Genomic DNA, 26,619 nt, shown 5'->3' with positions numbered 1-26,619 from the left:
CCTCGGCGCGGCGACGGTACCCGGCTGCTACCAGCTACAGGTGCCAGCAATGCCTCAATGCTTGCAAAAACAAACGGCATAAACAGATGAATCTATAGTTTCATGAATTCTGCGAAGCATCTCTGCGAGGCCGACATTGACAGACTGTGGTGATGTTGTGACCACGGCATGACACGTCGCGGTCGAGGAAATAACCATGAGCCCTGCATCCGCCGCCCAAACCCCTCAACCCCCATCCGCCGATCGCGGCCAGATCGCAAACAGGATCTACTACGACCAGATCGCAGACAGGATGGAGTCTAGGGTTCCACAATGTCGTACATGAGTGAAGTAACGATGACGTCTAGACTAGCGAGCAAAGCCAGCCTTCTCAGGCCAACAGCTTTGTCTGGGCGAACGTAGCCGCACGCACATCAATCACCTCGCCTATGCATGAACGCATTGCGTGACTACGAGCCGTCCGTCTGCACCGCTAATTCCTACTTACTTGCAGCCCGCATTGCAGTGCAGCGCAGCTTGCAGGCTTTTGCAAGGGCATAGTTGAGACCTCTCTCGGTCCTTTTTTTGATAAGGTAACGCCGTTGGTGGTGTGTTGGGAAACGTCTGAACGGTGAAGACTGTGCGAGAACAAGTGCCGAGGTCACGAGCACTTCTCTTCCATCAACAGCAACGGCGAAGACATGGCAGAGGGAAAGAAGGATGCCGTGGTGCCGTTTTACTATAGCCATGTGTGGAAGAATGTGCTTCTACTGGCTCTGAGCGCTGTTTGCGCGCCTGTGTCGGCAGCGCTGGTCTTGCTTGGTCTTGCAGTGTCGCGACTCCATGGGCAGCACAACGCAACCTTTTCGACCGAGGATAAGCAGCATGTGGCGGCGGCACGAAGACAGAAAACTATCCTCGTCACTGGGGTGTCCATGACCAAAGGGCTGACGATTGCGCGCAACCTGTCGCAGCATACACCGCATCGCATCGTTGGCGCCGACATCTCTTCTTTATCGCCAGGTCGCTTCTCCAGCGCTATTGCGAAGTACTACTGTCTGGACACACCGAGTGGCGACGATGCAGAGCCATACATTGACTCCATTCTCTCGATCATCCAACGCGAGAAAGTGGACCTATGGATCAGTTGCTCCAGCGTTGTCGCAGCCGTAGAAGATGGCCAAGTCGTCCGCCTAGCAGAGAAGCAAACAAGAGAACAAGGCCGCCATTTCGAAGCCATCCAGTTCCGGGAAGACGTTGTCGAAAAGTTCCATGAAAAGGACAAGTTCATCGACTACATCGAGTCGCTTGGTCTCCCAATCCCGGAATCGCACCGCTGCACCAACCCACATGAAGCGCTCGATGTGCTCATGGGTGAGCTGCACAGAACGCCAACGAAATCAGGAAGAACGGTACCAAGACGACAGTTCATCATGAAACCCATCGGTGTGGACGACAAGGCCAGGAACAACATGATGACGCTGCTGCCATTCAATAGCCCAGACGCCACAGCCCAATACATCCACTCGCTCAACATCACCAAAGAGAACCCGTTCCAGCTCCAGCAATTCATCAAAGGAAGCGAATACTGTACGCACGCCCTCGTCATCCGTGGAAAAGTAAAAGCTTTCACCAGCTGTCCCAGCCTAGAACTCCTCATGCACTACGAGCCGCTGCCTGCCTCGTCGCCCCTCAGCAAGAAGATGCTTGGCTTTACCGAGCGCGTGTGCAAGGACGGCGGCGAAAGCTTCACCGGCCACCTAAGCTTCGACTTCCTAGTCGAGAACGACGACAAAGGCGCAGCCGCCAAGTTCTACCCTATTGAATCCAACCCGCGCGCCCACACGGCCGTCGTGCTCTTTGAGCAAACTCCCGAAATGGCAGAAGCTTACCTCTCCATTTTCAACAGCCCTAACCCCTTGTCATCGAAACACAAAATTGGTCCTGTTTTCCCTCGCTCCCCGACATACAGCTATTACTGGATCGGCCATGACTTGGTGTCTTTTGTTGTCCTGCCGCTTCTTGATTTACTTTTCGGCGTCGCGACCTTCCAGGCTGCTTTCAATGACTTGGCGACATTTTGGAGTCATGTTGTCGGTTGGAAGGATGGGACGTATTTGTTCGAAGACCCTCTGCCCTTTTTCGTTTTGTATCATATCTATTGGCCTGCGAAGTTTCTAGAGGCTTTGAGGACAGGGAAGGCGTGGAGTCGGATTAACGTTAGTACTACGAAGATGTTCGAGGGATGAGTATGGCGTGATGTGGGTCAGACTGTAAAAGAAACCGGGCTGATGGGGGGTTACTAAAAGCGTAACGGCCGTTAGAAATGTATTTATAGACCGTTTGTGAAGAGAATTTGTGCCATTGTCTGGACGTCCTAGCTGGCATCACATCGCACTGCTATGCTATGCTTACTCAAAAGTACGAATCTACGCGACCGCAACTCGTTGTTCGTGGATCCCTCTTTACCAAGCACTCTCCTTCCCCCTCAGTCCAAACTCACATCACTCTCCGTCTCCCAAACCCTGCCAATTTCCATATCCCTAACGCTCGACCAGACTCGTTCCAACTCTGCAGAGGTGGAGGTACGAAGTCAGTATATGTCTCAAATGCACTTCATACCGTCAAAACTTACCGGCCGAATCCCTCCTGGCCTTCTTCTTCAGCTCCGCAACGGTAATCGCCATTCGTCGCTGCAGACGAGTCTGCTGGCCATGTAGGGCACGAGCCATAGCGCATCGCGTGTAGCAGTGAAAGGCGATGCGATGCTTCCTAGCGGTACCAGAGAGACGGTGGAATGAGGCCTTTCGCGGCTGGGTTAGCGCTAGAAGCTTGGTGTTCCTAGACGATGACGAAGGAAAGATGGCCGTGATACGGGATTTGCGAGACGTAGTGCTGGAATATGTGATGCGGTGGTATATCCCTTTTGGCTTGTTCCTGGTCGCCGTAGCTAATGAAACGCACCCTATAGATCTTGTGCCGCTGTGTTTGTTGTCATCGTTGATGGGTGCTGCGAGTGAGATTGCGGCAGCAGTGCCCATGACCTGACGGATTTGCGCGCCCAAGGAATGGCGCTGGTCTGCTTCGGGCGCAATGGAAGTGGGGATGTGTTCGTCCGCAGCGACTTCTACACATGCGCCGTTCCAACCGCCTGAGTTGAGCAAGTGAACTGGGCGGTTCGCGGAGTCAACGCCCGCTTCGCATTTGCGCCTGATGTCATTTCTCTTGTCCTCGAAGCGTGACAGGGCCTCCATATCCTGGGTATCGATAGCGACATCAAGGACTTCTAGACTATCAGGCTCGTCTGACCAGTTTTTCGTGTCGCACTGTGTATGCTTTTGTCCCAAGACCTGAGACCCCAGCGTATACGTCCCACCATCTTCTGAGTCTCGATCTGCCTCGAACGTGCGCTTGGTGCCGTTGACGATGCTCAGCGGAGGCGCAAGGCCATCTAAAGCATCGGAAACCTCAGTCACCACTTCGTCTTCGGATTCTGCCTGTGGAACGCTCTCTTCGACACCAGAAGCCTCTTTCTCAGCTTCTTCAGCAGCATACGAAGCCTTGAGACCCTCCCAGTCCCCCTTGACCCGTAACTTGGCGCGCCTCAACTCCACATCACCCTTGGCAAGGGTCAAGTCATGCATCATCTCAGCGACACGTCGAATCTGCTTCAACGGTACGACTTTGGCTGAGAGCTGCTGTCCAGCACCCTCCTTCGCTTCGGCCTCTTCTTCTTTCTTAGTCTTGGGCTCAATTCGAAGATCGCGGAAGAGATCTGTTATCAGTTGGAAGTTGTGGGGCTCGGGATTTGCATTGATGTCTTCAGCCCGGGAGCGCCGTACATCGTCGCTCATGAGAACTTCCTCGCGAAGGCGTAGAACGAGGCCGAAGGCGCGACGATAGAAGGAGAGGAAGTCAAAGTTACTGTGTACTTCGTTCTCCTGCAGTTCTGACCTCATGGTACCTAGCAGGTTGGCGTGTGTCTCGTCCTGCTTGTCGAAATCGGGTTTGCGTACCCTGGCCTTGTCCTTGCCTTTTCGCCTTGGCTTCGAGGGCGTGATCTTGGTTGCTAGATCGGCAAACGTGTCTCGCAAGTCCTCTGAGATCCGCCTAGCCTGTTTACAGTCATCGTCTGATGCGCCTCCAACAGTCTCTTTCCGTCGGTAGAGATGGTTGAAGACTGCATGACGCCTCAGCCAACGGTTATTGTCCGGGTTCGGGCCATAGTAATCGGAAATCTTAGCCTCCAATGGCAAATCACTCCGTAAACCGCGTTTCACTCCAACTTGTTTCGGCACCCGAGGGAGGTACCTGGAAGTGTGGCGGAAGTCCGTGGCCATAGCGCGGCTACTGGTGCTACCCGAGAGGAGATAGCGATTGAGGAAGTCGTTAGGGTGGGTTGGTGGATCGCCGTGAAACAAAGCTCTTGACCTAAGCGTTGAGCACAGAATCAGTGCGTGTCTCACATGTAGTTCATACGCTGAAAATCTTACCCATGCATCTTGATCAGATAGTCGAGGTCTGGCCACTGGATGTTCAGACCGCCGATTTGGCAGGCGGCGTTGTAGAGGTGAGCGAGGCCATTGATGAACCACTGTATCTTGGCAATGGTAGTATGGTGGTAGATCTGGTTGTAGTGCCACATTGAAAGTCCCGCGAGCGTCGAATGAACGGTGATGAAGACGCTAGCAGCCATCGGCACTTCTCGCGAATTCAGAACATCTTGCAGCCAGTCCAACAGCCTGTCTAGAGGCTTCAACAGGAGGGTACTGAACTTGATCTCTTCTTTGCACATGTAGTCAGGCTTTGTTCCCTTGGCCCACATGCGGTCTTCGTAGTCGACATGACAACGGATACATCGGGCGATGTCTAAGCCGTGCTCGGTGAGGTCGCGTAGCATCCGACGACAGTCGTCGCGCACTGCCTCTTGGATGTCGAGAACAATGGCAAGGCCGAAGGGTAGGTAGTCTTGTGATGTACTCTGATGCAACAGCATCTCTGCGGTAAAGTGATCCCACTTTGGAAGCTTGAGGTTGCCCTTGCGAATAACGTCGAAGAACCTCAAAAATATCATGAGAGGGTGCTCCTGGATGTCGTTGCCAATACTGTCCTTCATCGGGCGCTTTTTCGTGACGTAGCTCTTGATCAAGACGGCAGCATCATCTAGACAAAACAGGTGACGCAGTGCTTTTTCAGTGAGCGGTGTTGCTGCGTTCTGTGCTCCAGTGTTGGGAGCTGCTTTGATCGTATCGAAAAGCTGACGGATGAGTATGGCCAGGTCTCCTGGTAGCAAATCGAGCTCCTCCATCAGTGCCTTGACGTTCTGGTGCAAATGATCTAAATGCAGGTGGACGAAGTCAGTATCTACTTCACATGCAATTTGTACAGAGACACTTACCCTGGGCTAGGTCGGTCACTAGCGCTGCGGTCATCGCATTGACATGGCCCTCATGGTAAGCGACCCACACGTCGTAGACGACAGCCCGTATGCGGTTGAACTTGTAGAGGAAGCAGAGTACAAGAAAGTCACGGCGCAACTGTTCCTCCTCTGCAGTCAGCAGGTTCTCCTCTGGTATCGGCGCCTTCGTCTTCGTCTTGGAAGTCAGAGGCTGCTGCTGCTGGCTGCCATCATCCATGTCAACCTGGTCCCGCTTCCGCATCTTCTCAAGTAAATCGTCCTGTTCGTCTTGGCTTTTGTTGGACTCGGCGGGAAACTGGATGAAGACAAGGGTAGGCGTGTCAGTCTTGCCGTTTCGAGCCTTATTGATACCGGGGACAAGATCCTTCAGCACCGCCATGAGCGCTTCTAAGCTGCCATTGAAGTATTCATGACCCAGGTCCGCCGTGTTATTGTGTTTGTGATATTGCGTTACCTCCTTCCTTGACCGGATAGCGTCTCCCAGGTCGTCGATACCACTGGTGTCCGCGAGCGGAATGCTCGTAGCGGCTATGGCGTTGACGAGCTGCTCCTGTTTCTGTAGCGGTATTCTGTAGCCCTTCTTGTTCTTTTTCTTCTTAGCCTGGTCTGCAACCACATTTGCAATCTCCACGCCACGTTGGAAGGCTGTCTGGAGCAACCACGCTTGGAATTGGTCGGTGTAGGTCTTGTAACGCTTGACCGTCTCGGGGAGTTCATTTTGTCGGTAGTAATCCATTTCTTCAGTAGACTGGATCTGCAGCCGAGGAACTGAATACCGGCGACAGTAAAGACGGGGAGGAGGACTGATGGCGGCAGATAAAGATTGTGGGGCAGACTTGCAAGTGCACCAGAGGAAAAATCACATGGAGACCTGTGCTTTCTGACATAGGATGAATGACGAGTAGAGGACGAAACTTCAACGACAACTCGCGCTCAAGCGGAGGACTCACACTTGTATATTGCGCAGGGCCAAGCCAGGAAGGCGTAATTATGGCCCACTGAGATTTCGTTGCTGTGTCAACCCTGATGTTACCAGGTGGTGGCCTAGAGACAGCAGCTTAAAGTGAAAGGAGCGCGAATCCCCAATACCATAGCCCCTGTCAGCTCTGAAATTGTCACGAGCATCTCGTTACAGCTAGCATAGTCAATGGGAGACAGTAGCTGTGCTCGGCTGGAATTCGTCGTGGAATACATAATCCGGGACTGTATGCGTGGTCGTGTCGGCCGATGGTAAACCTTTTCTTACAGCAATGAGCGCCATTCCTTACTAGACGGCCTCTCCAGACCCAAATGGTCACATAGCTGACCCATGTGATCGACGCCCCAGTACCCCTCAGTCTCTCCTCTCGCGTTGGTAGCTGCCGCACATGGTCAACAAACACTTTCTGATTATCTGACAGAGCACCAATTCTGCGCTTACCGACAAACCATGGCAGCCCAAAGGCGCCGTCTTCAAACGCCTTGGTAGTGTTTCCGCCCAGAGCCTGCTTCACCTCATCGGTCTTCGTCCTCGCGATCACCTTTTGCGCCTCTTCGTCACTGCCCAAAACAGTCCCAAGGATAGCCTGCAGATTCTCCGGCTTAGTCGGGTCGTTCCAGTGCGCCCAGAAATTTTCGTAGCAGAGCTCTATTGCGCGTTCAAGTTTTTGTGGGTGAGAGAGCGAGAGAGATACCAGGGCGCGCTGAATGGGCAATGTGCTGACAGGGAAGCCAGGCGGAGCATCTTGCAGGATGGGCACGTTGAACTGTTTCGACAAGCGCTGGCGCTCCGTATTGATCCACTTGTCTTTGTCTGTATGATGTTAGAGGTCAGGGTAGACAGTGGCAAGTCTGAGAACAAAACTTGACATACTCTTAATGTTCAGCGGCGGTGTGTTCCCACAGACCTTCATCAAACCCCCAAGCAGGATCGGCACATATTGCACCTCGACCTGTTTGAAGGCCTTTGAATTCTGCACAAACGCTTCGATTAGCACCGCATTACACCTCTACGTCTCAAACGTGCTTCAACCTATACCACCACCCAGACAAACTCACCTTGAGGACGTGGAAAGCAATGTAGGCAAACGGGCTCACAATGTCCACGTAGAATGTAATCTTCGGCTGAGACATGACCGGCTTTCTTTAGAGAGCGAGTCTGTGGGAGCTGTTGTGGGGATAAGACAGGGGGTGCGACTTTGTTCCTGGCACCATGCCCTATGTATGTAGGTGCTGGGTGAGGAGTCGGGACCGGTGATCTCATAGCCGGTCAGAATAACCGAGGCACAGACGGCGATCCATCTATTCGCAGGCGCGTATCTACGTACACCGATTTGGCAGCTCCGAGAGATGCTGGTCACTGTCAAAGAATATGCAGGATCCAAGGAGCTGTTGCTTTACGCCGAATATTCCCTGCGACTGAGGGCTGGAGGATGCGCTGGCGACCATCATCTTCGGTGTCACGCAAAGCAAGTGCAACAGCCGCACACGTAGTTCGATAATGACAAACTTTGGTATCTACCCTGCGCCTATAACACAGCTACTCGCCTTGAACTCATCACTGAACAGGATCTCCTCGGAGTGCCTTCAATCAACCATTACAATGTCTCTCTCCAGCTGCGAGGTGCCATTCGTAATGGCCTTTACCTCCCCAGCTACTTCATCCATTTCCTTTAGAGTAAAGTCCAGCAGGTAGCTCTCGTCTACCAACTCCTCTACCCGCTTGTAGTGTCTCTCAGAGTACACCTTGATAGCATCCAGCACGTCCTTCAAACTGCCCTTCGCCCCTACTTTCCCCTGCGGCCTCAGACTGGCTAGCCGAGAAGCAGGGTAGGACTTGACCACAGCCCATAGGATTTTTTGAGCGATCGGCGCGGTGCGGACGTTGGTGTTCCAGTCACGGAGGCGGATGAGCAGTTTGTACAGCTGCTCGTCTGCCAAAGAGGCGAGTACTTCGTCAACGGTATGGAGACCTGAAAGGCTGTCTGCATCTGGGTGCTCAGTCTCTACTACCGACTTGAAGAGGGAGAAGAGGCGGGCTGGCTGGTCCATTTGGAGGGCGAGTACGATGGCTTCGCGGTAGTTGCCGGCATACGTGTAGTTTTGTAGTTTCTGATCGAGTTCGACGCGTTCTGTCTCTGCAGTCGTCGCAGCTTCCAGCGTGGAGCTTGTTGTATCCTCCCAGAACGTGATGACACTGTCTCCACCACCAGAAACCAAGGCGCCTGTTGTTGGATGTGCGGCGAGCGCCCAGACACGGTCGGTGTGGTTATCGAGTGTGGTCATGGCCTCGCCCGAGAGTGAGTCCCAAATCTTGACAAGCCCATCACCAGCTGCAGAGGCTACTTGCGGACCGCGCTTGTCTCGTGCATCGACGGGTCGGTAGGGCAACCACGACAGCTTCAAAACACTGTTGGAGTGGCCTTCCAGGGTGAGCAAACAGCTGTAGTCTGCTAGGCTCCATATCTTGACGGTTTTGTCGCCGCTGCCTGTTGCGACCAGGCCCTTGTTTCCCGAGTTTGGCGCCTGCGACGCCTTGGGTGCGAACTTGACCGACCATACGCCGCGTTTGTGGCCCCGAAGGACACCGATGGCCTCTCCCTCTGCGGCGGAATAAATCTTGACGGTGCGATCCTGCGATGCGGATGCGAAGAGACTGCCAGAGGGGTCGATGTCGATGGCGTTGATGTCTCTGTCGTGTGCTTTGCGGGTGTACTTGGCTCGCAGTTTGCCCTTCATCTCTTTGGTAGTATCCCACCGCTTGACGGTCCTGTCCTGCGATCCGGTCACGACGTATGCGGGAGGATGTGAGAGGGGGTCGGCAAAGGCGGCTGACGATTCCTGAGGTATTGTGTGCGGCAATGCAATCGCGCCGAGCGACTCGGCGTGGCCAGTGAGGACTGCGGCGCAAGTGTAGGATTCGTTCGCGGGATCGATTCGCCATAACCGCGCCGTATTGTCTTTGGCACCTGTAGCAAGCCAGTGGCCTGACCAGTCTACGTCCAGACAGATGACGATGTCCTCATGTCCTTTGAGCAAGCCGACATCCGCACCGAAGTATCTGCCCTGGGTTGCGTCGTCTCCGTCACACTCGTTCAACGTGATGATGCGGATGTCTTCCGAGTTGGTGTTGAGCGCCAGTAGCGACTTGTCTCTGCCAACGTAGGCAATGTCGATGACCTCGTCGTGCGTTCCCGAGACGCGGCGGAATATGGGGAGCGGGTCGATGGTGTCCTGCACGCCGAGCGACTCGGCTGGTCTGAGGGTGTAGAAGTTGAGCACTTGGTCGGCATGGACCGAGACCAAGTAGGGTAACGAAGGATAGTAGAGAATGTTGACAATCTCGTCCGTCTCGGTTCCAGGCGCTTGCTCTCGGGTGAGCTCTCTGCCGCTGGACGCGGACCAGAGGCGCAGTCGGCCGTTCTCTCCACCCGAATACAGCGTGTTGCCGTCGGGGAGGAAGCCTGCGCTCTCGATGCCTTCGAGAGCAGCAATGGTGCGCTGCGCCTTCCACGTGTGCGAGTCCCAGACAATCAGCGTCTTGTCTCGGCTGGCAGACACGAGGGCCTTTTGGTGCGGCGAGTACTGTAGCGAGCGCACGACGGAGACGTGCGAGTCGAGCACGGCGGCGCTCTTGCGCTTGTGCAGGTCCCAGATGCGTATCCGGCCGTCTTCGGCACCAGAGGCCAGGCGGAACTGCATCTGGCTCTCGCCCTGGGCGTGCTCCAGCTCGGCAGCGTCTGGGCGCGACTTCCTCTTCCTCTTCCTGTTGTTGTCGGGGGCGTCTGGGCGCTCCGCCACCTCTACCTCGAAGAAGTGCAGGGCCGAGACGACGCCGCCGTGGCCGTGGAAAGCGTGCGTCGTGTAGCCGCCGACAATGTCCCAGATCTTGACGACGCCGTCTGCGCCTCCGGTTGCAACCAGCGTGCCGCTGCGGTCTGTGGCCAGGGTGACTACGGGCGATGTGTGGGGCCGCAGTGTGCGCAGAAGCTCGAGCTCGATGGTGTCGTCGTCCGTGGCCGGGGGGTGGAGGGCGAAGAAGCGCATCGACAGCGACCGCGAGCACACGACGAGGTGGGATGCAGCTGGCGTCAGCACCAGGGCCGTGATGGCCTCGCCGTCGCCCTCGACCCTTGCCAGCTCCTGGCCGTTGGTGAGGTCGGACAGCAGGACATCCTCGCCCAAGCTGGCGGCCAAGATGCGCCCGTCTTCGCTGAGGGCCAGGCTGCCGCCCGCGTAGATGGGCTGTAGGGTGCGAGCGACGCTGTACGTGGTCTTGACGGCAGCTCGTTGCGCCGACATGATGGGCCGTGTGGTGCAGAGGCAGAGGCAGGAAGCGTATGCTGGGCGAGCTGAGGGCGCAGGAAAAAAGTTTATCGATAAGGCAGCCCTACCGCGCGCTGACGTCTGGCGGCGCGTCTCCCGCACACCCACCGTGCGACCTCCACCACCACCACCATGGGCCGCCAAGCCTACCTGGACAAGATGGCCTTTGTACGGACCCCGCCAGCGCCGCGCGCACATGCTGGCTAACACGGTGCTAGGGGCGCTCGGCCTTTGCGCCCACGCAGGCCGCATCGCAGTCGCCCGCGTACGTCCAGCTCGAGTCGGCGCAGGCTGACGTCCCGCCGCGCTACCACGAAGCGACCGCCAACAGCTACGTCCAGCTCTACGACGAGCGCGGCAGCCCCATCAACCCGCGCTCCCACCAGTACGGCAAGAAGCTGCGAGGCGCCCAGAACGATGTGCTGGCCTCGGTCGGCGTCGTCGAGCGGCGACACGCCCCGGCGGGAGCCTTCCCGCGCGCCAGCCACGACCGCCTCGAGCTGCTGGAAGCCGAGGACACCGTTGGGAATGCCATTGCACTGGCGACCACGCTCACCGAGAACCTGTGCACCTGGTGGATAGGCACTCTCAGGGAGAGGATTCTGGCACGTTCCTGCCGCCGCCCTCTCGTGCATCCACTAACCGGCGCAGACGTTCCACTATCCCCATGCCCTCACCTTTGCCCAAATCGCCGCCGCCGAGCGTGCCCTCTCTGGCGCCCCCATTGTCTATGCCGGCTTTGCCGCGCGCGTGTTTGCGACCATGCACATCCAAGCTATTGTCTACAGCACCTTTGTCTATCAGCCTGTCGAGCGCTTGCTCTATGCCACACGCGCAACCGCAAGGACACGCAACTTCTTCCGCCACGCCAGGAGAGCCCTCAAGTCCAGCCTTCGCCTGGGTCTCGAGATGCTGTGCTATCCCTTCTTCTACCACGCTGCGTTGCAACGCCTTGGACTAGTGCCCGCCCGCCCACTACTGCCAGCCTGGCGGTCCCTCAATCCCCTCTCAGACTCGTCGCCTCTGCCGTTCTCTCTGCACTGCAATGCGTCTGAGTCCATGGCGGACTGCATCGGTGCAATCTTGACCTCGCCCGCCATCCTCCTGTGTGCTGAGCACTCCATCGAGCGCTGGGTCTACGCCTGCGTCTACGAAGCTGTCGAGACGGCCATGATCCGTCCTGACGAGCCCGACATTCCCAGCCGGGACGCCAGTGGAAAAGACCGGGCCTTGGCTGTTCTCGGGCTGCGACGGGAGTCACCGCCCCTGATTCGGGACGCCGTTCACAGCCTGCTCGCAATGCTTGGGTGGGCCCGGCCGGTGTCCCCTCCGAGCGCACAAAGAAAGCGGGCAATGGAGCTTGCACCCGCAATCGCCTCGAGCGAGATCCAGACGCTACAAGTTGGTGGCACTCAGGTTGCCGGCGCTACCCCACTCAATCTCCCCGTCCTGCACTCGCAAGATCACACTTCCGCAGAGCCGCTCGATGCAGATGTCATTGCCGTTCCGATCGATGCATTTGAGGACCTGGTGCGATCTACCACCCCGCCAGGATCGCCGACACAATCGGAGCAGAACGAGAACGGTCCCCGGATACGCATAACGTCGAGGGAAGGAATCGTAGAGATGGAAGTCCGTCTCCCGCCTAGGATACTTTCCACGCACACGCAAGTCGCAGAAGGCTCGGATCCGTTGCAAGACGACGCAGCTGCCGGGTCAAGGAACCGAGCCCGCTCAATGGACGGTCATGGATACCACCGCGTCACGCAACTCTCGTGTGAGCCGGCGCAGATGATCAGTGCAATGGTCAGAGCCCAGCTTGTCGGCCTTGTTATGCTCCCATTGAGGATGGCCACTTTGCGAGCGATTGCCTCACATTTTGTAGCCAGGCAAGAAGGGCATGCAGGGTCGTACCGGGTTGTGGGTGGGTTGGGTCTCGGTGAGGGTGTGGGCTGGCTGAACATTGGCACCCAGCTCTCACGCGTAGCGCTCTGTGGTGCACTGGAGCTGACTATCGATCTTGGCCTGTGGGGATTGCAATATCTGGCCATTACAAAATTCGGGCAGAGTGTCTTCGGATGGGGTGCGCTTTAGCGTATCGCGCTTGGCAGACAATCTTACACTTCACATTAATGATACCCTGTTCTACTTTGTTAGTAGCGTAAGTAGCTGTTTTGGAGTACGACGTCAGATGTTGAAGATACGGAAGAGTACACGCGTAGCATGTCATCGATCGTATGTACCCATGCAATCAGATCCTTTCGAAAAAGAGCTAGCATGCCATTGAGAGAGTGGGAGATCGGAGACGTGCGCTCAATGGAAGGGTGAAGTCTGGTCAAACTATGTTTACTCATGGAGATGTGTAGTATACTTGGCCCGTGTTCGCTTGCTTGCTGAACCTGTGTTGCTACCTGCCCCAGTCATCCCATCTCTCGTTGACACCCATCCTCGGCAGCTAAGCCCCCGTCAGCCTGTTCACCTGAACATACAGGTCATTCGCCAGATCCATGCTGTCTTGCACATCTCCCTTGAGCACTTCGCAGTCGTGCAATAGCGACCTCTGGTCAATTATCCCCCTATTAAAGTCCGCTACGAGTTGGTTTTTCTGGACCTTCCTAGCGGTGAGCGCCTTTCCAATCGTCGCTGCACAGGCGGAAACCCATGTCTTGGCTGCGTGGGCGTTGGCCAAAGCCGCCTCAAGCGACTTGTCCGGCCGTAGTTCCAGAGCTGGGACGTCCTCTTCAGGGTACACCAGGCCCTGGAAAGAGAATGTGTCTTTAAAGACCGAGGTGATGAATTCCACAATGCAGTCGCCGTACTTCTCATGTAGCTGACTGGCTTGCTTTTCTTGAACGAGAGACAGCTTTTGCTGGAGCCAGGCTTCGATCGTGGAACAATGAGCCGTCAGTTCCTCACTGCTCCAATCGCTGCGAACACTAGTGGACGCGGGGATCTCATCGACAGCCATCTTAGACAGTCTAGTTGTGACCCTAACCACATGGTTGAGCAGCTGGCTGATCTTCTTGTCATCCACAGATCGCTGCTCTGTTAGGGCACCCTCAAGCATTTTGGAGTGCTCGGCTACCCAATCTTGGCTGCTCTCTAGTGTAGGCTTCCGGGTGGTAAATGTCCGTCGTCCGGCCTGCTGGAGAGCAGAAACGACAAAGTCTTCCATGCAGTTGAGTAGCTTCTGGAGGCTTTCCTCATGTAGCTTGGCGTTCTGGGCAATGCGGTCTTGGAATATTATGCCTTTGCTGCCAAACCAAGCTCGCGTTGCGATCATACCGTCCTCACGCTGCAGACGAGGAGATTCTTCTAGTGAGAGCTTGCGTTCCAAGTTTTGCACAAGATCAGAGGCGCTGGCCATGACGGAATCCAAGTCCGTGTGCGCTTGCTGGAGAGTTGAAGTTTCCCGAGTTGCTTCCAGCTTCTGTGTCGTGAGCTGTAGCGTGATATCGTTTGGTAGACCCTTGAAGAACATGATAGCAACATCAGGCGACTCAGGAGACAGCTTTGGCCATTCGGGCTTCTTGAGTCCCGATTCGGTAGCATCGTATATGCTCGTGAAAGCTGCAGACACTCCCTTGATGACGTCGCCAAGTGCGGTGGTCGCCTTCTTAGATGCTGCAGCAGTCGTTCCGATATAGTTTGCGATGGCCTGCTGTTGTGTTTCTGCCCAGGTTCCAAAGTTGCCGAAGTCGTCTTCTTGCAGCTGCCACGGCGAGCGTTGCTGACCCATTGAGTTCTCGATGATGTGATTCAGCGCATCGACAGCCGCATTCTTCATCGTTGTCATTCCTTCTGAATTGGCATTTTCACTCGCCACGACAACCTTCTTCAACTCACTGTAGAGTCCATCGAGACGTTCTTGATAGTCTTTCGTCTTGATCGGTTCGTTCTCGTTGTGGCTTGGCCATTTTTCCAGTGCGAAACAGTGGAGGGCAAAGACGTCTCGAATGAACGCATCGGTCATGTTGAACATATCTTTGGACACCTCTTGCTGTTCCGAGATCATGGCACTGTCGGTTTGCTGCGACTGGGCTGAGGCGTTCTGGTAAGCGCTTGACTGGCCCTGTGTCCACAGCTCGATAATTTTGAGCGTGCTATCGGGCTGAACAGCAGGCATGGGTGCCCGGTTAGGAAAAGAAACCTTCCAGATATCGCGAAACATGATATCGTATGCGCGGACGATGCTTCGTCGCTCCTAGGGTGACTGTGTTAGCGAGAGTCTGAAACGACGCGATCGATGTCTTAAACGTACCTGTTGAAACTCACCCTTCCACTTCTTCAGTGCAGTGCAGAACTGCTCACGCTCAGTGCGGAAGAACCTCTCAATCTGCTCATGATCATCCCAGGCCGGCAATGCAGCCTTGCCGAAAGTATCCGAGATGGAGACGTTGTGCAGCACTTCAGATCTGTATGATCTAACAAGGCCTGTCAGGGATACGATGCGAGTCTTGGCTGCCTGATCCTGGATGTCGCGGTCTTTGTTGACCTCTACAACGAGAGCTTCCAAGCGCTTCGGAACCGTGACGTCCTGCACGATGTCGACTTCGAGCGTGCGTGCCGTTGCATTTATCGCATCGTGTATGTCTCGCTCGAGGTTCGTGTAGAGTCGCGTTTGCGCACCAGTGTTGTCCTTGATTTTGCGCAATAGTTCGTTGAGACGGCCAGCGGTGGCTGTAGCCGTCAGTACCACATTGTTGTCGCTGGCGCCTTTGCTGATGACGGTGTCAATAGCCTGGAATGAGGTTAGATGGTCTCAAAAAATAGGACTGTGGCTGTACTTGCCGTCATCCGGGCCTCGGTCTGAGAAGTCACGCTGAGCATCTGCTCTCCAAAAAGGCTTACTTGCGACTCCAAGCTTGCGCTGGCGTCCGGGCGTCTTCCAAGCTTCTGATAGGCGCTGGCCGCTGCCTTTTCTACTCCCGAGATCTTCGCTTTGCATCCATCTATGGTTGTTGTTGTGGTTTCGATGAACCGAGCGACCTTGCGATCGACTTGCTTCTCAAGTGAAGCCTGGAAACCGAACTTCAACGTAGCCTGGTCCACAGCGCCTTCGATGTTCTGCCTTTCCGACGATAGAAGCCGGATGGCTTCGCTCGCATATTTATGGTAGGCGGCAAAGAGAGCTTCAGGCGTGTTGTCTGCTGGTACGGTGGCCTTCGTATCGAGTGCAGGCCTCATAAGCTCGACAAGCTTCGATAATCGATCATCCGCTTTCTTGTTGTTTCCTTGCACACGGTCTGTAACAAGGGTTACAAATAACTTCATCCTGTCGTTGAGAAGGCTGCCACTCTTGCTTGAGATGTCGATACCCAGACTTGCGCTAGTGTCGTTCATTTGCTTGCCCACCGCTTTGTGAATAGCGCTCTGCTTGCTAAAGGACATCCTGAGATTGGCCAAATAGGTCGTCAAGAACTCTCTGTCTTCGAGGCCTTCTTCGATCGAGAGACCCAGGCTTTGGGAAGATACGCGCAGGCTCTGCACAATCGTCTTCAACCACTCGTCAAGGCCGGAAAGTTTACGCACAGCCTCATCCCGCTCCTCGTGCGAGTGTTCGAGCTGATCGCGCATTCGCTTCGCGAACTCTTTGACCATTACGTCGATGGAGTCGTCTTGCAACAGAGCCAGGTCCATATCCAGACGGGCTGTGGTGACGTTGACTGTTGTGGCCACATCTTGCCATATACTGTTGCAGCTTCCGATCAAAGTGTCAAACGCGGCACCAAGCTGCTGAATGAAATCTTCTGGTGAAGCGGAAGACGGCACATGGATGTTGGTTTTGTTACAAACATCGTCGAAGGCGTCGTGGATGCTCTTCATGACATCTGAATGAGTGCGCTCCGTCGTTTCGCGGACGAGGCCGGGCAGCAAGCCCACGAAGATAGAGACATTTGTCTCACAGGAAGCTTTCGGACGAAAGGTCTTTCCCATGTGTGTCCTGAGAGCATCGGTGACGTCGCGATTAATACGAACTGATGCAATACGGTGCGCAGTCAGGTCCCGGTGTATGCCCAACATCTGGTTGACGAAGGAGACGGTGTAGGCTTCCAAGGCATCTCCTGAGGCCGGTGGCATCTTCATATCGACAAGCGTCTTCCTCATGTGTTCGCGGACGCGGTCGTCGCTGGCTTGGTAAAGGCCTTCAACCCGTCTTGTCTCGTTCTGCTGGCTCGCCTCGCTCTGCTTGCTGCTCGTTCCAGAAGCCGTAATGTAAGCGTTCAGTCGATCGATGGCCGGACTCTCTGCCTCGGCCAAAAGGAAAATGCCTCTGCTAGCTGCTGCTGCGGTCAAGGCGGACTGGATGCTTCTGAGTTCCCCGGCGTGCACGGTTATTAGGTTCGTTTCGCGCTGTTCGAGTGCTCGGGTCTCTTTAAGGAGCTGTTCCTGATGTCTTTGTCAAGATTAGTGAATGTGCGAGCAAATCGCCGATATAGGAGATATACATACTTGTCCTGAGCCTCTTTTAGCTCGGTTGTGTGCTTTGTCGTGAGCTCGGCTTCCTTTTCCTGCAGAAGTTGTTGTACTTGTTCTGCATGGTGGGCTTGAAGGCTATCTTCCCGCATTTTGCACGCTCTGACGAGCTGCACAATGGGTGGGAGAGTCTCTGCCTTCTTGAGCATCAACTTGTGATACTTATCCTCGGTCTTGAAGGTTGCAAGGGCTTCCTCGACTTCCATCATGCTTTGCTTTTCGTACGCAGTGGGTTCATGTGGCTGGGCAAGGTCGTACAGCTTAATACGCGCCTCATCCTGCTCATGATTTGGGAGCCTGAACGAAGACGCCATGGTAGTTACCAGGCGCCTACCAGTTATTGAGGCGATGTAAGGTAAGCGCAGTAAAGAAGTGGGTGCGACGGTAGTGCGGGGGAAGGGCGGATGAATTTGTGTGTGCGCGGAAGTGAGTATATGCAGTTGCGGGTAGAGTCGTTTGCCCACAGCCACTTGGCCAGGTTAGGTAAGTAGCCGCAATGTCCAAACATTCACTTCCTACCGAGAACGTTCCAGAAAGCCCAGCGATCACTAGCCTGACCTCGCTGAATGACGTACGGGTTTGTCTCGCAGTGAGGCCTTTGCCATGTTTTGCAACCCGTGCGAAGCCTACCAGACTCACCAGCACGATGATATATCTGATACTTATCCATTAGTAAGACACTGGACGGCCCTGACGTCGGTCGTAAAGACTTGGGTGCACATACGCGGGCCGCCATGGAAAGCGGCTATCCGGACATATTAAAGCACCAAATCGCATCCGTAGAACACGCAATTGCTTGGGGTGTCGGGAGAGGTCGGGGAAAACAAATCTATCTACTTACAATAGTACTGGTTGCGTTTAATTCGCTGCATTCTTTGGCTGACGTCTTTGGTGGTGAGCCTCGACTACCAAGAACTTCACATTAAGTGCTGCGAGACCCTCAAAAATTCGCGAACTACTCATCCTAAGCATCTTCATCGAGATGAGATAAGCCTACAGGGTGTCCGGGGTCTTAATCAACGGCTTGTCATCGGTGTTGGCGTGCATGAGGCCGGTATGTCATTTTAAGCGTCGGACCAGGACCTGACCAACCCCAAATACCTCGCGCTTTGCTTCTCGAAGTGAACTCGTGGTTTTAGGAGAGTAGGCGGTGGAATGCTCGACTTAATCACTGGTTATGGCCAGTCGTGCTGCCTCATACAAAATCTGCCATGGTGATTAAGCGACGACGTGGCCACAAAAGACGCTGGTATCATGGGCAGAGGATATTCCGCACTAGAAGAGTGATATGATATGACTACATCACTGGTCAGTACTCTTAGTTCATTGTCGCAGCTGGTCGTGGGTGGTGAGATGGCGCGCCTGTGACCAAGCACGGCGATTAAGCCACCACCGCCACAGGTACCCTCACCATACTTTGAAGTCTTGTCCTCTAGATCTAGCAGAAGGGTTTGGTGCAATGCGATCACGGTTTGGTACACTTGACGGACCTTAAAACGTTGCGCCGCAACGCGCCACCAGAATCTATACGTCGTTTTAAGCCACGACAGCGGCACCCATCGCCCCCAAAATAAGTGAGACGATGTAGGACTGCCACCCGAAGCTATTGAGAAGATTGCGGACGCCATGCCAGGCTTTAATCCAGATTGCCAGGCCAGTAATGCGTCTGGGCGCGCGACTGCGTGGCGACGCGGACACGCATAATCGCAGCGCGAGATCGAAAGCGTTTCCAGAGATCAGGCATCTTGCCAGGGCATCTTCGGCTGATTGGAATAGCCGCGAGCTCGGTGGTGGTGGTATAATACGCGTTGGAAGTCGGCGACGGTTAGGGTTAGGGTTTGGTTCCTCACCTGGGCATCATCGCTAGCAGCTCAGGTTGGCGGGGCGGACGCCGACTTGCCAAGCTCGGGCCACGAACCTCAACATTGAAGTCTGCCACCACACAACACACTTCCACCACGACCGACCGCGACGACAACCATCGTACAAAAGCGCATCAAAGCCGCCGTTTGTCTATGGCATGTAATTACCCGATGCGCTCATATCCTGCCTCGTCTCACGCCATACTCGTCCCAAACACCCTAGCACCAAGTTCTTGTGTTGACGATACTTCTCATTCGAGAGGACCTGATCAGATAGGTGCAGATAGGTTCTGAAAGCGGCGAGTCGCTCGTCGGCTTCACGTCCTTGTACAAGTAGAAGATCAAGATAAGAGAGTTCGTTATAATGGTACATAGGGAGCTGTCTAAAGCGGGTGAGTGTATAGTGGCGGCCAAGTGCTCAAGTCTACAGTTTCCATCCTTTCAGCTCACGAAGAGATGTGTTGGGCGAGCCCTGAAAACTGCTTTACATACGTAGTCCTCTCCGAACCCTGTCGGTTATAGTCTTGATAGGCTCCTTCATGTTGCGCAGACTCGATCGCTTCTTCACCTCATCTGTCGCAGCGACGCCAGCTGTCTTGGCGGGTGACGGGTTCCGCTCTCTCTTGTTCGGTACAGCAGGGACCCAGTTGTGCATCTGCTCCCACAACGCATTACCGCGTAGATCGGCTGGTACCGGCAGGAAGCCAATGGCATACGCGTTGTCTTTACCAGGATGCTTGATTAGCTTGCCGCATGGTTGGTCGTTCTGCTCGCAACATCCTGAGCAAGATGTCTTGGTCGCCGATTCGTTGTGACACTTATTGCGGCTGCGCTTCGTGACCTGACAATTGAAGCAGGAGTGCGATGTGTGGTTGATCTCGGCTTCTCCCCTCTCGACGGCCCTCTGGTATTGATCATTTGACTTGCCTTCGGCCATGCCTTTGATCTGATCCGACATGACAACCCTGATATCGTCGTTCAGGTACATAGGGTCGAGCCACCTAACGCCATCGTCGCTTAGCACAAAGAAGTCGAGCGCAGGAGTCTGCGGCGGCGCTTTCTTCTTGGTCTTGCGGCCACGTTTTTGTGGAGGCAAGTTCTCTCGGCTACCGGAGTCTTGTGGTACTACGTCTGGTGTGGCGTGAGCTGAGGCTTGGGAGATATCGTCGGCCGACTCAGGTATGGTGAGAGAGTCGTCAATGCCAAGTGCCGTTGAGGACCTATGGGCCGGAAACACAGGTGTAGGGACGCCGGTGCCTCCCATAGTAGCACCTTGTTGGAGCCTTGGGTTGATTGATGGTCGAAAGCCAAGGTCCATCCCCTCTCCAAATGCGGGACTGGCCGCCTTGGGTGTGCTGACTTCGTCGATGTCAGACAATGCCGAGGGACTGGCGGCCATGATTGTATCGTCATTGTCCGGGGCAATTCCGTGGCTGGCGTCGATACCTGTTCCGGCAGAAGCATTCCTCACGCTTCGAATGCTCAGGGACCTCGGACCGCGGCCTAAAGTGAAGATAGAACGTCAGTATGTCTCACGTGCTTTTCATCGGCGATAACCTACCTGCGCGAACAGGAGTTTGCAATGCGGTCCGAGTCTGCGCGGAAGTCGGTGTGCGTTGTGGCCCCTCAAGAGGTTCCTCGCGTTGCGGTGACATCCTCTTACTCCGGAGGGCCTCTTCTACTCCACCGCTTGCAGGTCGTTTCTGGTGCATCTTCTTCGCACGCTCTAGACCCTCCCTGAGAACCTTGCGTTGTTCCCTTTGTGCGGATGCAAGCTTGTTCGATTGTCTATGCTGCTCGAGCTCCAGTGATAGCTTCGCGTTTTCGTTGAGGAAGTAGTCGAGATCAAGTTGGGTCTTGTCGTAGGGAAGATGCCTGAACGTCAGTGTACGAAGTCAGTACAGGTCTCACACACAATTCGTAAAGCGATATTTCTTACCCTAGGTGATCGATCAGAGCGTTATATTGTTCTTTAGTCTCTGTCGGGTAGGATTCAGGGCCGTCGATAGGCTCATCGCGGTCGTCGTCGTACAAGTCACTGTTGGCCATATCGCTGCCGGAGGTTAGATCGTACTAGACAGCGGCGTTGCGGTTGGATATGTCAGGAGTTGGCGCTTACAAGAAGGCGAGAGTTGGGCGTGATCTAGATACGTCAGGGGCCGATGTGTAAGTTAAGGGGTTAAATCTTACTAGACAGCGACGTTGTAGTTTCGATATGCTAGGAGTTGGCGCTTACAAGAAGGCGAGAGTAGGGCGTGATCTAAATACGTTAGGGGCCGATGTGCAAGTTGAAGAATCAAATCTTACTAGACCGCGACGTTGTGGTTTGGATATGTCGGGAGTTGGCGCGTTTGCAAGGTGAGATTTGGCTGCGACCTGGATACGTCAGGAGCTGAGGGACATGGTGAGGGGTTCAATCTCACTAGACAGCGACGTTGTGGTTTGATATGTCAGGATTTGGCGCGCTTGCAAGGTGAGAATTGGCTGCGACCTGGATATGTCAGGAGCTGAGGTACATGGTGAGGGGTTCGATCTCACGGGGCAGCGGAGTTGAGCTTTGGATCTGTCAGGAGTTGGCGCACTTACAAGGTGAGAATTGCGACCTGGATACGTCAGGAGCTGAGGTACGAGATAAGGGGTGGCGAACTGGTAGGGTGGTTGGGGAAGAACAGAGGAAGACTTGTTTGGATCGACAGACAACATGTGTAAGCAAAGACTAGGGAAGGCTTTGACAATATTGCGTCATTGTGAATGTGTGGCCCTCGTGAGCAAGCTGTTTGCTACACGGGTTCTGACCGCACAGGCTTTTTGCAGCAAATTCTGCCCACAACAAACGAGCAATTCTACCTTGTAACAGTCGCAGCAGAGGACCAGCCGACCCGCTATCCTTCCCACGCCCGCAACTCGCACCCAGACCACAGCCAACTTTCGTCTTCTAGTGTAGACGCGTCGGCCCCTGAGGTATCCAGATTCCGCCTTCAAGTGTAAGCGCGACAGCCCCTGACATCTCCAGACATGACGACCAACCGGGTTGTACAAGATTCGCAAGATTCTGTGGACGACCTTGACGAGTACCGGAGCGAGTCTGATCGCGATGAGTCGGCTCCCAAGAAGAAAAACTCCTTCATGCAAGGTCTCAAGAAATCATTTTCCAGCCTGGGAAGCTCCAATCGCGCGTCGCAAGTGCAGCCGGCTCCAATCGCAGCTCAGTCGACAACTTCCATCTTGCGTGGCACATCGAGCCGACCTACCACATCCGGCGGACAACCCGGGATTACTTTTGGCGGAGCATCTGGCAGTGCACTCCCTTCCGGCGGTCGCCCTGTTTCGTCTGCCTATTCGTTCAGTAGTCGGTCACTGTTGGCCAGCGGTGCAGGTCCTCTTGGCGGACCAGGCGGTCGCCCCGTCCCGTCTGCGTACTCCTTCAGCAATCGGCCTCAGACTGCCACCGGTGCTGGTGCTGTTGGCGGACCAGGCGGTCGCCCCGTCTCGTCTGCGTACTCCTTCAGTACTCGGCCACAGACTGGCACCCGTCGTCGATCGCCGTCCCCCTTCATATCAAACTCAGCAGGACGTCGAACTCCTACACCCGGCAGAATCTCGCCAGCCTTTCAACCCATCTACCATAGTACCGCCAACAAGGGTCTCATGGCACACACACAGCCACCCCCACCAATGGACGACCTCTCCGAACCAGAAGAAGATGAAGACGAAGATGAAGAGATGGAAGATGCTGACGAGGACGATGCGCAAGCTACGTCTGATAGCAAGTCGAACTCGAAAAGCTCTTCCTCTTCACTTATCAAGACCCCCGATGCAGCCGTAGACGATGAAGGGGATGAAGTCATTGTGGACCCTGGCGAGGATAAAGACCAAGAGCTGATTGACCAGACAAAGTATTGGACGCTCTCCGAAAAGCTAGACGAAGATGGCTGGCTACCGCTAGTCAACGCGGCCTACGAAGATGAAGCGAAGACAGGCTCTACTTTCATGGGTGAATGCAGCCACCGTGCTTGGCTGTTTGCAGCGGACGAAGTGTTGGCTACCATGAACCTCGATGTCCTCAAAGCGATTTCTACGCGTGACGGCAATCTAGCACGACTTTACCAGCTCGACACTTCTGTCAGAGCCGTGATAGATCGATATTATGACCGCGGCGTGAAGCAGCCAACTGTATACGTCCGCTGTCTCACACTGGGTGACTCCCGCGAGCCCTTGACGGTTGAGCAAGCGTTCGTGCTTTCATCGAACGCGTTGTATTATGCTCAACAAGTAGGTTCAAGTGCCGACAATGCCTACAAGATCGATAAAGCTGGTCTGGCAAAAGTCGACAAAAGCAAGAGCGACACCGGATATCGCCATTTCCTTCGGACGGCCACAAAAGACGTAGACCCTTCCCGAAAGCGACGCTTGTTGACCTTTGCACGAGTGCTGGCGAAGACTGCCCAAGAATGTCGCAATCAGAACAGGAAAACAATGCCGGTGATGCAGTATGTCGGGTACGCAAAGAACGTCAAGGTCCGATCCAAGCAGCACGACAAGATGGGAGACAACTCGAACTGGCTTTGCGTTTTCGCTCACGCGGCACTTCGGGCGATGGGCTGCAAGCCTGAAGTGGATCTGTTCACAGTGTGTCTCATCAGCGAGGAGTGGGACGGCCCGGTAGCTGAGATGCTCATTACCCGACTTGCCCGCGCGTACTACTTTGCAGGAGGGTTCAGCATCGCCCAGGCCGGAGCAAGCATGGCTAGTATCAAGAGGAGGGATCTGACCGACGAACAGCGCAAGGCTTATTGGGATGAAAACATTGACTGGGTGAAGAACCCAGTCAAAACCGCATACCGCGCCAACCAGCTCAGAGAGCGTGAGCTGCGAAGGAAGTTGCAAGCCGCTACGTTCGAACGCGCGATTTCCGCACGGAAGGCCGAGTTGGAGGTTTACAGGGCAGACATGGCACGTATGAGCGGGGATGCTGAACAGGAGCCGCATGACCCTGCTGAACTACAAATCTTGCGCGAAGCGTTCCCACAAGCGTTGAAGGACTTCAAGGAAGTGAAGGAATACGTGGCCAGCCGCAGGGGAGTGTGAATGCTAGGGTTGCTCGCAGCAGCGTGGGATGCGGCTCGCCCAACACATCTCTTTGCGAGATACATGGGTCGGATGAGTTCACGGTCGCCGCCCAGCAAGTCGGTTTGTAGGATACATAGGTTGCGCTGTAACACCAGTAAGAGCGTATCTCTCCGTAGATACCTCCGTGCTGCGTCATAGCGTCCCGGAGAGTAAATATGAATGCAATGTCTGCACCAAAAGTGAATGGATGGACGTGAAAGGGCCATATTCTTGGGCCTGTCAAAGCGAGGTAGTGTCTCATCTCAAGTAGGGAAGCATCAGTACTACCAGCTACTTCTACCATTAACTTTGCGAGTGTTGGACATGTCAGGATGTGCCGCAAAAGATGAGTTTGAAGTTTCGTGACCGCGCACCTTTTGCAGTAAAGGACGCAAAAGACTGTTCAGGCTGCCTGTGACACTGCGAACGCGCTATATGACTACGGTACACTACAAGAGATGTCCAGCAAACACACATCCTGCTCATCGTCCGTGTATGGCAAACGTGATGTCCGAACGCGTCCAGACTGTCAAAATGCTCTTTCCGTGCCTATGAGCGGATTGTGCGTGTGCGAAGACCATGCAAGGCTCTCAGGACGTGTACGCAAAGGTAGAGGCACTGAGAGTGGTCACGGCGAGTTCAAGGTAAGGGGTGTGGTTTGGGTGCTGGATCTAGTTTTGACGCCCGCGACAGCAAACTCATCGCCACAAGGCCACTATGATTGCACAGAACACGTGAATGACGTCCCTACATACGGACAGCATTGTGACACCTTAGAGCAAGTGGACATCGTTTGCGCGAGTTCAACGTCCTTTGATTCCGCCATCTCGCCGCGACCGCAACGACGAGTGCCCTGAGGACATTGCAGACTCGCAAACCACGCAGACGACGCGGAGAGATACAGAGGATGATATGCCGCTGTCTAGGGGCAAGTGGGCGTGTGGCGCGCGAGCTGAATGCTGATTTCATCGCGGCGCCGTGACCGCCAGATTAAGCGCCCCACGGCCACTACAAACTGGAAAAGCAAGCACAAAAGGGATAGAAGTAGGGAGAGTCATATGCAAACGTCTAGGAGCAAGGTAGCGTGACGCGCGCGAGTTGTGCTCGAATTTCGCCGTAGAGCCGCCGCCGCAATAATAAGCGCCCGAAGACTGCCGCGGACCTACCAAACACGCGTACGATTGAACGAGGTATAGAGAATGAGGCGACGATGTCTCCAAGCAAGAACAGGCCGTCTGCGCGAGTTGTGCTTCAATCTCGTTGTAGAGCCGCGACAGCGAGATTAAGCGTCCGGAGATCGCCACAGACCCGGCCCATACGCAGACAAAGCCAGTAGGTGCAGAGAATGACTTGTGAAAGTTTGAGAGTAATCGGGTGTGAACTGACTGCGTGGTAAGCCCTTGGATCTGTCTCGAGCTTACAAGACCAGATCTGGACGTCATACAGCCACAGCAGACTGCCCAGACAGGCAGATGAAGCCTCAGAGCACGGGGAACGAATACAGTCGCTTTTGGGAATGCTGGAGTGAGTCTGCGCGCGTGGGAGGTCGTCCAGTCCGGTTTTGAGCACAAAACGGAAATCTGGGCTGGCTGAAGCATTCTGACCACCTAGAACGCTGTGACTACACCAAATGAATCTCCAAGATGCGAGGAATCGTTTGGGCTACTCAGAAAGCAAAACGGACAAGATGGCGAGCCAGGGGAGGCGATTTGGGTCGATCTCGCGTCCGAAGAGCAAAATGGATGGCTCCGATGCGCTATTCGTAGTGGAAGACCCCCAATACAGGGAATGAAGCGGACAGGCCTAGAGAACAGTTTGCAATGAGCCCAAGTGAGTTGGGACGACGGTGGCGGCTGGCTGAGCGGTTTGGGTGCAAGCGGAATCGGATCTGGGCACATCTCATGCGCTATTGATCGTACAAAGGCCAAAACACAGCAACCGACGCGTAGGGACGTAAGGAACAACTTGGAGGCGTTTAGGGCGAATCCAATGTTGGTGCACGCTGTTTGGACGGTTTGGGTGACTATGGGCGCAAAATGAGCATTTCCAGTGCGCTATTGGTGCCAGAACACCAGGAACGCGCTCAATGAAGCGTGGAGACAGGAGGAATGATCAGGGACAAGAGTGGAATGACTGGGCGATGTTCAGGCGTGTTGGTGCACGTTGCGGCTATGCAGGCGCCAAAGCAAGATTGTGAGTGCTACAGACACGCTAGAAACACTAAAGACACGGCATATGAAGCGTCGAGGCGTGAGGCACCACCAAGGCAGGTTTGGACGTGTGCGGATGAGGAGCGCACGAGTTGTGGGTGTTTCACGTACTGCAGACGCTCAGACTACCGAACGCTCACCCGGCAGTTGGCAACGCGGCAGCACGTGCAGTGTGGCGCTCCCGCAGCACCAGCGCGTTAGTCTCTGGCTGGAGAGGACGCGGCGACACTGGGGGTTGGTGCAGTGAGGCGGAGACGGC

At 54.9% G+C, this 26,619-nt stretch overlaps 8 protein-coding genes across 8 annotated transcripts; 3 read left to right on the top strand and 5 right to left on the bottom strand.

Annotated features, from left to right (window-relative positions):
• Positions 1-680: 680 nt before the first annotated feature.
• Positions 681-2,228, top strand: J4E85_005136 (uncharacterized protein; the record flags this gene model as incomplete). Its single annotated transcript, XM_051469386.1, has 1 exon — positions 681-2,228. The coding sequence occupies one exon, from the start codon at positions 681-683 to the stop codon at positions 2,226-2,228; it is 1,548 nt and encodes a 515-aa protein (XP_051326217.1).
• A 375-nt stretch (positions 2,229-2,603) lies between these two features.
• On the bottom strand, positions 2,604-4,319 carry J4E85_005135 (uncharacterized protein; the record flags this gene model as incomplete). The annotated part of the gene is made up of 2 exons (XM_051469385.1): positions 2,604-2,874; positions 2,944-4,319. 2 exons carry the CDS (start codon positions 4,317-4,319, stop codon positions 2,604-2,606), a joined length of 1,647 nt encoding a protein of 548 aa, XP_051326216.1.
• Positions 4,320-4,468: 149 nt separating this feature from the next.
• J4E85_005134 (uncharacterized protein) lies at positions 4,469-7,510 on the bottom strand (the record flags this gene model as incomplete). Its single annotated transcript, XM_051469384.1, has 5 exons — positions 4,469-5,316; positions 5,378-6,152; positions 6,667-7,190; positions 7,251-7,350; positions 7,436-7,510. The coding sequence occupies 5 exons, from the start codon at positions 7,508-7,510 to the stop codon at positions 4,469-4,471; spliced, it is 2,322 nt and encodes a 773-aa protein (XP_051326215.1).
• Positions 7,511-7,963: 453 nt separating this feature from the next.
• On the bottom strand, positions 7,964-10,678 carry J4E85_005133 (uncharacterized protein; the record flags this gene model as incomplete). The annotated part of the gene is made up of 1 exon (XM_051469383.1): positions 7,964-10,678. One exon carries the CDS (start codon positions 10,676-10,678, stop codon positions 7,964-7,966), a length of 2,715 nt encoding a protein of 904 aa, XP_051326214.1.
• Positions 10,679-10,834: 156 nt separating this feature from the next.
• J4E85_005132 (uncharacterized protein) lies at positions 10,835-12,796 on the top strand (the record flags this gene model as incomplete). Its single annotated transcript, XM_051469382.1, has 3 exons — positions 10,835-10,870; positions 10,921-11,331; positions 11,354-12,796. 3 exons carry the CDS (start codon positions 10,835-10,837, stop codon positions 12,794-12,796), a joined length of 1,890 nt encoding a protein of 629 aa, XP_051326213.1.
• A 361-nt stretch (positions 12,797-13,157) lies between these two features.
• Positions 13,158-17,493, bottom strand: J4E85_005131 (uncharacterized protein; the record flags this gene model as incomplete). The annotated part of the gene is made up of 4 exons (XM_051469381.1): positions 13,158-14,906; positions 14,964-15,443; positions 15,554-17,099; positions 17,156-17,493. 4 exons carry the CDS (start codon positions 17,491-17,493, stop codon positions 13,158-13,160), a joined length of 4,113 nt encoding a protein of 1,370 aa, XP_051326212.1.
• A 2,032-nt stretch (positions 17,494-19,525) lies between these two features.
• J4E85_005130 (uncharacterized protein) lies at positions 19,526-21,090 on the bottom strand (the record flags this gene model as incomplete). The annotated part of the gene is made up of 3 exons (XM_051469380.1): positions 19,526-20,544; positions 20,603-20,916; positions 20,981-21,090. The coding sequence occupies 3 exons, from the start codon at positions 21,088-21,090 to the stop codon at positions 19,526-19,528; spliced, it is 1,443 nt and encodes a 480-aa protein (XP_051326211.1).
• Positions 21,091-22,056: 966 nt separating this feature from the next.
• Positions 22,057-24,129, top strand: J4E85_005129 (uncharacterized protein; the record flags this gene model as incomplete). The annotated part of the gene is made up of 1 exon (XM_051469379.1): positions 22,057-24,129. The coding sequence occupies one exon, from the start codon at positions 22,057-22,059 to the stop codon at positions 24,127-24,129; it is 2,073 nt and encodes a 690-aa protein (XP_051326210.1).
• Between the last annotated feature and the right edge of the window lie 2,490 nt (positions 24,130-26,619).

This window comes from Alternaria conjuncta (genome assembly GCF_024043145.1).
Source record: "Alternaria conjuncta strain BMP 0040 chromosome Unknown scaffold_7, whole genome shotgun sequence".
Classification (NCBI taxonomy): Eukaryota; Fungi; Ascomycota; class Dothideomycetes; order Pleosporales; family Pleosporaceae; genus Alternaria; species Alternaria conjuncta.
The sequence above is the reverse complement of the archived record's forward strand: the minus strand, read 5'-3'. Positions and strand labels throughout refer to the sequence as shown.